An 11,489-nucleotide genomic window follows, 5' to 3' on the forward strand; every position below is an offset into this window, starting at 1 on the left:
GACATGTTTTGGATGTACAGAACAACAATTTCAGAAGAATGCTCGACGGAATAGTGAGTATTCGCCGGAAATCGTTAAGAAGATGAAGAGAGAAGTGAAAGTGTGGACTAAGGTGCACCCTCTCGCCCTTTATATACTCATCGCAATTAATGCGATGAATTTAATGCGGAAGAGAGAGAAATCGCAGGTGCAATTAAACTATGACACGTGGCAAAGAGCAGGCTGGCAACAGCTGTTGAAAGGACGCGTACCATTAATTTAGCGGCCACGCGCCAGAAAAGTCCGCCCACACAGCGCCTGAAAAAGCGCCTAGAATGACCATATACTGTCACGTCGCCATAACTTCCTGCACGTCCTGACACTGTCAAAAGAAACCGTCGGACGACGTTTCAATAGTTTGGACTGTTCTTATCCTTTCACCAACTTTTCGAATTTCAAAAAAATTCAAAAGTAAGCGGGAAAATACCCCTTACCTTGGCAACCAAGTAACTATAAGACAGGTGCGAGTACAGTGTCAAGGCAAAACCCTTCACATACTTAGCACCCACAGGGAATTGAAGCCAGGAATACCTTGGAAGTAAAGTAACTATAAGACGAGTGCGGGTACAGTGTCAAGGCGAAACCCTTCACATACCTAGCACTCCGCAGGGAATTGAAACCAAGAAGGATCTTCTGGCCATGCTTGCGGAAACGGGACTAACATCCCCGCATAGTGGGAACGTCGAGAACTAGATTGTTCGAAGCTCCAAGATGGAATTGGTGGTTTTAACATAATTGATCACTATGTTCAAAACTACCAAAACCTCATGGAGAATCTACACAAGTGGAACTCAACGCTCCTGACCTGCGAGGAGGTTACACACCTACCCGCATCATACCCAAAGATCAGCAGAAAAGTCGGGAATTTCTGCGTGACATTAGGGAAACCGCGGGAAGAATCCCCACGGACAACCTTAAAACCAAATACTTTTCAAAACCCCTTGATTAAGTCCAAAGTTCACCTCATTAACAATTCATGAGAAGAACATTGGACTGGGGGGGACTTGAAGAGGTAGGTCCCAGCAGAGCCCAGTTGGACCCGCAGGACTCACCTTGAAGAGGGACGTTTGCGCAAGGACCAACTGGTTCCGCAGGACCCACCATGCTCAGAGATGAAGACCTTACGCGCAGTACGCCAGCTGTTCCCGCAGGGAAAGCCTCCCAATGGTGAAGTATCCCGCCTGTCCCCGCAGCTGCGGATACAAGCCATCAGGGAAGGCTACCCGCACTAATAGCAAGGCTACACGCACAAGGCACTAAATAATTCAGTGTCACCTGAAGGAATGAGCAAGGCGGGAATACTCCCGCCCAAATGAGCCAGTCCGTATGCTTCTGGAAGATCTTTTGTACTATACCTGCCAAGGTATGGACAAAATAGACAAGATCTGACCAAAGCAGCCCATGAACCAATCACAGGGTGACAGCTCACCGACAACAGTACGAGGAGGAGCATGCTCTAGTACTGTTTGTCACTATTAGCCGCTGCCTACTCACCAACCCTTGTTGTGGCACGCACATAGCCTGCAGTTGGTGGAAAGGAAACAGTATACAGCCGGCCTTGTCACTATCAGCCGCTGCCTACCCACCAACCAGCATGGCACGTGCGTAGCCTATAGTTGGTAGAACAGGAATATTATACAGCTGGCTGTACCTGCTTGGAAACCTACCTTCGGCTATAAATACTCCAACACCTTGGAACGGTAGGATGATCTGGTATTTTACCTTCACTAGCTATTTCTCTCAATATACACTTATATTCAGAGCAATCTAGTCTGATTCTCACGCCGGAGGGTGGTCACGAGGAGGAACCCCCCCCCCCTTCTCAGTGACGAGCTCACGGTGTTTGTTTTGCAGGTCATCTGAAGAACATCCTTCTTTGCTGGACCTAACCCTCGTGGGAAACACCTACTTAACCCTAAGATTATCCTTAATCTGTCGGGGTCGATTAGTGTTTCTTCATCAATGTTACACGTTTAATAATCAACACTAACTAATATTACAAAAAATATAAACTATGGTCGGTAAATTGCAACGACATTTATGAAAAAATTAATAGTTTCATAACAAGTTCAAAATAGGATACAAAAAGGAATTAAGTACAAAACACCCTCTTATAATCCTATATTATTATTATTATTATAATATATTATGATGCATATTAAAATGATAGTGCCGGATCACCACCAATGATAGCAACACAAATAGCTAATGAGTTAAGTAGTAGTTCGGTTAAATTGGTAGTTATAACCGGTGACATGGTTATATTGGCGACCGCAAACTCATCCTCACACATGCTAACGTCTGTTAAACTATCACTTATCCACGTGTGGATGTCTTCTGGACCAGGTACTTCGTACTCGTAGTCAAGGATCTCATTCAATATGAACACAACTTCATCAAAGTTGTCAACGCAACTATGCCATAAGCTCTTTTCCGGATCCTTTGGGTAGTTGGCCTCGATAACTTGGGCTCGTTTTAGGACCGTGTGTGCTTCGTCTATGTCTGCTTGCGCAGTCATATCTAGAAACTCGTTTATAGATATGGCAGCAGTGGAGGTGTTTCTCTTGGTAACGAAGTGATGGCATGTTTGGTAGTGTGGGGTTTGAGTTCACCACCAGTCTATGGTACCGGTGGTGATGGTTTTGGACGAGCAAGAGAAGATTAATGTAATGATGAAGCATAGAGTAATAACTAGCTTCATGTTCATGGTTGTGTGTGTTCAGATTGTTTGATTTGTGTATTTCTTGAAACCCTATTTATAGTATAGCATTATAAAGTTATTAAAGGCAAACATCGTTTTAACTTGTATATCTTTTGTGTGTTATATTCGCATTTTCATTTGCAATATTCTTCGCAAACTAATATCATACCCACCGGTTTTAGCAAACCAGTGGGTATGCCATATACATGTAACACATATCTTAAGCCAGTGGTTTTAACAAACCAGTGGGTATACTGTATACATATAACATATATTTGTGGGTAGTCCTATAAGCTTTTGTGAACGTACTATTCGTGTATGTACATCAGCTTAAGAAATGAACGAAATTGAAGAAGAAAGTTCATTCGATTAACAAAATGAACAAACACGAATAGGGGTAATGATGTTCTTTCACTGTTTCTGGACGTTTGATAAATGGGTAGGCCTATAAACGAGCTGAACTTCGACAAACATACTATGTTGTGAACTTTTCTACATGAAGTTCGTTTAATAAATATTATAAATGAACGATCATTGACAAGGAATTTCGTTAGCTTAACGAAATGAATGAACACGAATAAAGATCATGTTCTTTAATTGTGTTCGTGATATTTCGATGTTGTGTTTGCCTTCATTTACGTTCGTTTAAGTTTGTTTATGTTTGTTTATTAAAGTTTTTTATAACTTTTTAATCATATTTAAGCCACATTAATTTTATAATCCTCTAAGGGCAATCTTGTCAATGTGTAGAATTTAGTAGAAATGGAAAAGTATATAATTAAAAGTTACGTAAATATGCATTTAAAGGACGGTGTACTATTTATGTTTGTTGCTTCAACGTGTGATGTACTGGTTAAATATTTTTTAAAGTGTTCTATGAATGTTACTATGGATGATTAGATAACAGATATATTATTTATTCCTCTAATTTTTATTCCTGCTTGTTTAAAAACTAGTGTTCAACTTTCTTCAAGTTTACTATTATTGTATAGTGTTAATAATAATAATAATAATAACAACAACGATCATTTTTTATGGTCATAACGAGTCGGTTTGAGACGGTTTTGGATCAAATTCATAACCATAACCAATATGCCGGTTAACGGATAACCATAACCATAACCAATCCGTTATAGCGGTTTCAGTTCATCAGTTTTGATGGTTATATTGAGTCGGTTATGAGTCGGTTAACCGTAACCAAAACAATGTAATTGGGCCTGAAAGTTTAGTATTATTATAAGACACTACATTACATAATCCAATAAAATATATAATTAATAATATCAATAGCAAATATTTTAAAAAAAATGGCAATATATAATCTAACAATGAAATTCAAGTGAATTCGATTACAAACATTGAACCGAAAATATCAAAATAGTGTAACTCCACAATATGTTTGGTGAAAGTTAATCCTGAACATATTGTTAGTTAAATAAATGAGTCGGTTCTGTTATGGCGGGTTTGGAATTACCTTTAACCAAACCCGACCCGTATTTTGCGGTTTTCAAAAATTCATTAAATCGATCCATCGGTTATGTCAGTTATCGGTTAAAATTGGTTCTTATGGCGATTATGATTTGATTAACGACTATGCTGGTTATGTTGCTCACCCCTACTACCCACAATACGCAGTTTCGTTGTAACCCCAATAATTAACCCATCCTGTTGGGTGGGTCGCTTGCATGAAGATATTGGCAGCCACTAGCCGTCACAACTAACCCTCTTTCAGGAAGTGGTCTCCTAAGGACGATATCACAATCAAATAGAAAGAGATAAATAATCTACCCCAAACTTCTACAACACAAATAAACCATATTCGGTTTAGCAATTAATATTTTTTTTTAACGACCAACGAATTTTTCAAATAGGCTACTGACTAAATTCACCATATCGAGATACACTCGAATTCCAAACTAGGGAAACCCCTCACCAAAAGTCAATGTTCGTGAACACTCGTCTAAAGACATAACAGTAAGATGAAATAAACCCATTTGATTCAATAGTTCAACTAGTGAACTATTGAGAAATACAAAAGTAACAAAACTATTGAAGTTATAAAATATAATAAAGAATAATCTGAATAAAATAAAATACTTTGAAATGTGTTTTAAGAATAAATAACCAAAGTTGGTACGGTAACGTGTACACAAATAATAATAGCTTACTTTTCAACTATTAGTGGAACTTAATATAGATTGTAACAAACCTTGTCTTTTATCAAGTTTCAATTTATTATATATTATAAATTTAAGTTATTTATAACACTACAAAGGTAAAAAGGTGGTGTTTTTAATGGCAATGGCATTTTCACTTTTATATCTTGTACTGCATCAACATTTGCTTTTGAGCTTCAAGATTTATGTTCTTTTAACAACTCTATTTTTAGAAAATAAAGAAAAGAAAAAAAATAACAGAATTGTATCTTTACCACCACACTACCTTACCTTTTGATACTCAGAAACAGTTTCAAATTTATAAACATAGAAATCATTTCTATCTTTCAGAAAAAGAACCAACAAACGGATAAAGAAAGGATCGAACCCGTGTCTTACATACAGGATGCAATGTCACGACCTTACCACCACACCACACCACACCATCTTAATTTATTGTAATATTCTTTAGTTTCAACTCCAAAAACTAATTTCAAAATATATATATAAAAAAAAAAGAAGAAAAGAAAAAGAAATCCTATATTATTATAATTATAATGCATATTAAAATGACTATGGCGGATCACCACCCACGGTAACAACACTAATAGCTAATGAGTTAAGTAGCAGTTCGGTTAAATTGGTAGATATAACCTGTGGCATGGTTATATTGGCGGTCTCATACTCTTTCTCACACATGTTAACATTTGTTGAACTATCACTAATCCATTTGTTGATGTCATCTGGACTAGGTACTTCGTACTCGTAGTCAAGGATCTCATTCAATGTGAACACGACTCCATTAAAATAGTCAACGCAACTGTGCCATAAGCTCTTTTCCGGATCCTTTGGGTAGTTGGCCTCGATAACTTGGGCTCGTTTTAGGACAGCGCGTGCTTCGTCTATGTCTGCTTGCACAGTCATATCTAGGAACTCGTTTATAGATATGGCAGCGGTGGAGGTGTTTCTCTCGGTAACGAAGTGATGGCATGTTTGGTAGTGTGGGGTTTGAGTGCACCACCTGTCTATGGTACCGGTGGTGGTGGTGGTGGTGGTGGTGGTTTTGGACGAGCAAGAGAAGATTAATGTAATGATGAAGCATAGAGTAATAACTAGCTTCATGTTCATGGTTGTGTGTGTTTAAATTGTTTGATTTGTGTATTTCTTGAAACCTATTTATAGAATAGCATTATAAAGTCATTAATGACAAACAGCGTTTTGACTTTTATATCTTTTGCTTATTACACTCACATTTGCTTTTATAATTTATAATGAAATGCAATACTCTTAGCTAATATCAAATCAGTAGTTTTAATAAACCTGTGGCTATACCGTATACATATAACATATATCTGTGGGCCTAGGCCTGTAAAACAACCGAACGTTCGGCTAACGTATTGTTCATTTATGTACGTCCGTTTAATAAATAAATAAACATCGACAAGAAATTTCATTCAATTAATAAAATGAATGAACACGAACATAGGTCATGTTCTTTCAACCATTTGTGAATGTTCGATGTTGTTTTCATTTACCTTCGTTTACGTATGTTTAAATTTGTTTATGCTTGTTCATTAAAGGTTTTTTTTATTACTTTTTAATAACTTTTTGAATCAGATTTAAGCCAAATTAATTTTATAATCCTCTTTGAGGGCAATCTTGTCATATGTTGAATTTAATCAAAATGAGGAAGAATGCAATTAAAAGTTTGAGACTTTTGGGTAAATATGCTTTTAAAAATTGTGTATTAGTTATGCTTATTACTTTAACGTATGATGTACCAGTTAATTTTTATAAGTTTTTATGTATGTTAATGTGGGTGCTTAGATAACTGATATAAATATATAATTATATATTCATTCATCTAATTACTATTCCTGCTTGTTTAAAAACTAGTGTTCAATTCTCTTCAAGCTTCCTATTATTATATATGGTGGTGGTGGTGGTAGTAGTGGTGGTGGTGAAGAAGATGATAATATTAAGATGTGTTTGCAATCCTTTACTGATTTTCAAGCCCGGGTACAAAAGGCACATTGGATTTAGGAAGCCAATCATTTCCGGCAATGAACTCAACAACGGTGAATTGTTGCGCGATATTTGGATCAGTTATAACATGATAACCTTGCCATTTGACCCTTTGATCAGTAGGTGACCCTGGTCCAAAATTTCCATACTCCCCATAATAAGTAGTTTTGTTGTAACCCCAACTATCAACCCATCCTGCTGGATCCACCAAGTCATCAAGAAAAGATTGCATAAACACTGTTTGAGTGCGCGAAAACCATGGTCTTCCTAGAAAAGCTTTTTTGTATTCTCCTATAGTGGGTTTAAGATCATCTCCGGCGCATATTTTGCACCCTTGTAGCGAATATCCACCGCTTTGATTAAGATGCTTGCGGCCATTAGCCGTCACAGCCAACCCTCCTCCAGGATGTGGTTTTCTAAGGAAGATATCACAATCTTGGAAAACAGCCTGACTCGTGCCAAAAATGAAATCCACAGTTCCAAAAATCTGACATTCTTTGTAAAATTGTCTAGAATGAAACGCAAAAAGTGTATCTTGGTAGCCCTCAAAGCTGCAATGGTAGAGGGCTGATGTGTCGGAGCCAAAGAGGAACGCCACCGCTTGCCCAGCTTTTGCTCCCGCTGTGTTTTGAAACGTCAGTCCCTTAGCAATAAATCTACGACCCCAAACCTCTGCAACACAAATAGACCATATTTAGTAATATCACTTGTTTAAGACAAATACAAAACTATTGAAGTTAAAGTTATAGCCTAACAAAAAAATTTGTACTTTAATTTATAAATGTATTGAAGGAAATAAATAAAATAAAATAAAATGAAATGAAATTCTTTGAATATTTACTTATTTGTGTTCAAAAATAAATAACTAAAGTACAGAAATAATAATAGCTTACCTTTCAACAACTAATGGAATGAAATGATACATTACGTGGGAATAAAGAATATGGTGTTTGGTTACTCAATGGAATAGAATCATCCATTACACATGGAATCCCATTCCATCAAAACCATTCCTTCCTATCCTATTTCTTTTTTTTTTCATTTCATTCCTCCATCACCCTACTTTCTCAACACCGCCACCACCTAACAACCACCACCACTACTGTCACACCCCAACCAAAGGCGGCGGAACATGCCGGGGTGCAACGTGATTGAACAAATACACAAGACACTATTTAAAGTGACAATATTTATTCAACTCGTTTTAGTTCAACAAATCAATAAACAACACATCTCATTCACACAACCAAGTTAAATACAAGTAGCAAATATATTGTTCGTTTTACTAATATCCTAATAGTCTTGGTAACGTTTTCGTCAAGTCCTCGAGTCAACAATAGTCTAACCTGTAACATTTCATAAAATAAAGTTTGTCAACACAAAGGTTGGTGAGCAATTCATAAGTTTGAGCAACAATAGTATATAGTATGAAAAGCCACAAAACTAGTATACAAAACAATAAATAAGAGCTATAAACATGGATAAAATAGTTATCACTAAACAAGTTAGCGACACCTAGCTATTGGCAATTAGTCTAGGATTTTATTGACAATTTCTAATAAGCTTACATTAGCACCACCTAGCTACAAGGGGTTGCCAAGTAGTCTAGGATTTTATAGTTATCGTTAATTGCATTACGTTAACGACACCTTGTCATTGCCAAATGGTATAGGATTTATAGTTCCACCATCCAAAAGCTATAAACACATAGGCAAATAAGCATAGAACACCAAATCGAGCAATTATTCAAGTCAGGTATACAATCACGTTTGTGGGTTTAAGACTCAAGTAAATAAAGCATTTAGTTTGATAAGTATGAAATGTCACCCCAAAACGAAAGATGGAAAAAGGGGTATGAAAGTACTCACCTTGAAATAATAAAGTTAACGAGAAATTTAAGGATGTGGTTAAGCGAGCTGACTGGTCAGAAAATAAATAAACCTGAAACTTTGAGGGAATAATATACAATTAAAAACGAGAACGTAGCCGCTGGAAACAGGTCTAACGGATGTCTAGAACTTGAGCTATGAAATAAACAATATTTAAGCGAGCTGGTACTGTTCAGAATCCGAACTGCGAGTCTGGAGTCCGGTTCTGACCACTACACTCAAGATATTATGACGAACATAAAAGTCTTCTGGTCCGAAAGCTAGTTCTAACCAGAGGATAGAGTATTCGAATTATTCCAAAATTGACTAAAATGCCCCTTAACGGGCCGGGATCGATTTGACCACCGAAAGCTCCAAATTAACAGATTTTGATTTAAGGCTTACGTTTATCATGTGAAAAATGTACATCTTTTATGTAAACAACTTTACCCAAAAGATGGTGTCGGGTGTTTAAATAAGTTATGTTCGTTATTTATATATTTACGATATATACATACATACATACATATATATATATATATAGAGATTAAATTAGCTTAACGAGTCGAGCCGAGAAAACAAGTTATAACGGTGTTCGGTTTTAATACGAAAAAGTTTATTTATATTTAATATTAATTTTTATAAGTTTTATAACCTTTAAAATACTTACAAAAAAAAATAGTCGAATAGCTCGAAACCATAACAAACGAACTCTGATTTAGGCAAATAAGATATCCACGCGACCGTCTCATTGAACTCCACTATCTGTACCTGTTTTCATCACCGGAAAACACCTTCACCGTCGCCGGAAAACCAAACAGTCAGCAGGAAAACTGACCCGACAGCCGGAATACGAACCCTTTCTTGTTTTGCTCATAACTTGGTCATACGAACTCGAAATCAAGCAAATAATATATCCACGTGACCGCGTCGCTGAGAGTTACCGCCCTGAACCAGCGCTGTAGCCTGCAGCCACCGAAACTGTTTCCGGAAAAACGAGGGAAAGGGAATGAGCTGAAAAAGCCGAGAGACGAGAGATGGGAGAGTGTTGGTGGTGCGGCTGGAGGTGGTGGGTGGTCTTGCCGGAAAACGGGCCGGAGCTGGCGTCGGGAGCCCGCCGGAAATCCGGGCTCGCCGGAAAACGGCAGGGGGTGGGTGGTGACGGCTGTGTTGTTGTGTGAGTGTGTGTTGGAGGTGGTGGCCAGAATGGTGGTGCTCGCCGAAGGCGGCGGCGGTGGTGGTGCTCGCCGGAGGCGGCGGCGGCGGCCGGAGTAAAGAGAAAGAGATGGGGGTTTATGTTTAGGGTTAGGGTTTATTCTATTTAAATGGATGGTGTATAAAAGTTACATTTTGGCCCCTCAAGTTCTAATAATGATTTAGTACAAGTTTAAAGGTTTCCAAAGCTTGTAACGAGTTTACGAAAATCATTTTAAACCCTTTATGTTTTTCTTAACGATTCTATAGTGTGACAAACATCGATTTATTTATGATCGAGGTATATAATAATATTATATGATAATTAAATAAGGTTCTAAAAATGTTGGATCGGTTTTATAAAATAAAATTTACAAAACGAATATATACTCGAGACTCAAATTTGACGAATGTCACAACTACCACCACCAACACCACCCGACTGTCACCATCATCGTCTCCACCACCACCACCGCCACCACCTTACAACCAACGCTACCACCGCCGCCTGACCATAACCGCCACCATCACTGTCCCTGCCTAACCACCACCACCGTCGCCGCCACCCTACCATCGCCATCACTACCAATGCTACCACCGCCACCCCACCACCACAACCACCCCCCTAACCGCCACCACCACCACCACCATTTTAGTCGCCGGAGCTGCCACATCGTCGCCATTTCATTTATTATTTTTAGTTTTGTAAAAATATTTATATTTTGGGATAGGAATATTTTTATTATTTATATTTCATTCCTACAATTTTTTTATACCAAAAAACATAAAGTAATTATTCATTTCATTCCTATAGAAACAAGACAAAGGAATGGTAATGATTTATTTCATTCTCTTGTTCATTCCATTCTTTCTCTCAATTCATTCCCTCTTTATTCCATTACTTTCAGCTAAACAAACAGTCTTTTTTTCCTTTTATCAAGTTTTATTTTTTTAATTAGAATAAATTTAAATAAGTGAATATCTATTAAAAGAACAATGACTTAAGTTATATTTTAATCAGATGACTATGTACTTATGAAATGTGGCTGAGTCCTTCAAGTCCCACACCTTAGTAGTCCCATTGTCACCACCGGAATGCTTGTTATATGTAATGATCGTGTTACCTATTCCGTCACCATACATAGTAATAAACTTAACATCATTTGAAATAACGACTTGTTCTTCGTAGACCCCGGTTTTCACATAAATCATATACCTCTGACCCCATATGTGGTCTTGTCCAGCAGAGTTTACAGCTTCTTGAACCGTAGTAAAATTTCCTGAGCCATCTTTAGCCACCACAATGTTTGGTTGTTTATTAATCGGGAATTTTGACAACTTGTGTTTGTCTTTAAAGTTCCATCCGTGCAACGATGGTGGATTAGTACTACCCGTGATAACAACACTAATTGATAGTGAGTTGAGTAGTAGCTCGATTAAATTGGTAGATATTTCTGCTAACTTCTCATTTGTTATATTAGCGGTCTCAAACTCTTTCTCGCACAT

General features: G+C 37.5%; 1 protein-coding gene across 1 annotated transcript; it reads right to left on the reverse strand.

Annotated features, from left to right (window-relative positions):
- Nucleotides 1-6,895: 6,895 nt before the first annotated feature.
- LOC143620639 (pectinesterase 2-like) lies at nucleotides 6,896-11,489 on the reverse strand. The gene is made up of 2 exons (XM_077092283.1): nucleotides 11,108-11,489; nucleotides 6,896-7,593 (listed from the first exon to the last, which is right to left on the reverse strand). Exons 1-2 carry the CDS (start codon nucleotides 11,487-11,489, stop codon nucleotides 6,896-6,898), a joined length of 1,080 nt encoding a protein of 359 aa, XP_076948398.1.

Source organism: Bidens hawaiensis, unplaced genomic scaffold (assembly GCF_021521415.1).
Source record: "Bidens hawaiensis isolate Kalapana, Puna unplaced genomic scaffold, B.hawaiensis_p1.1 tig00002631_1, whole genome shotgun sequence".
In the NCBI taxonomy this organism is placed as follows: Eukaryota; Viridiplantae; Streptophyta; class Magnoliopsida; order Asterales; family Asteraceae; genus Bidens; species Bidens hawaiensis.

What these genes read in the sequence shown, in the direction of transcription:
- LOC143620639 (XM_077092283.1), bottom strand. Translation starts at nt 11,489, where the DNA reads ATGTGCGAGAAAGAGTTTGAGACCGCTAATATAACAAATGAGAAGTTA. An exon ending in TATGTATGGTGACGGAATAG is followed by an intron (nt 7,594 to 11,107) that starts GTAACACGATCA and finishes TTTGTGTTGCAG; the next exon opens with AGGTTTGGGGTCGTAGATTT.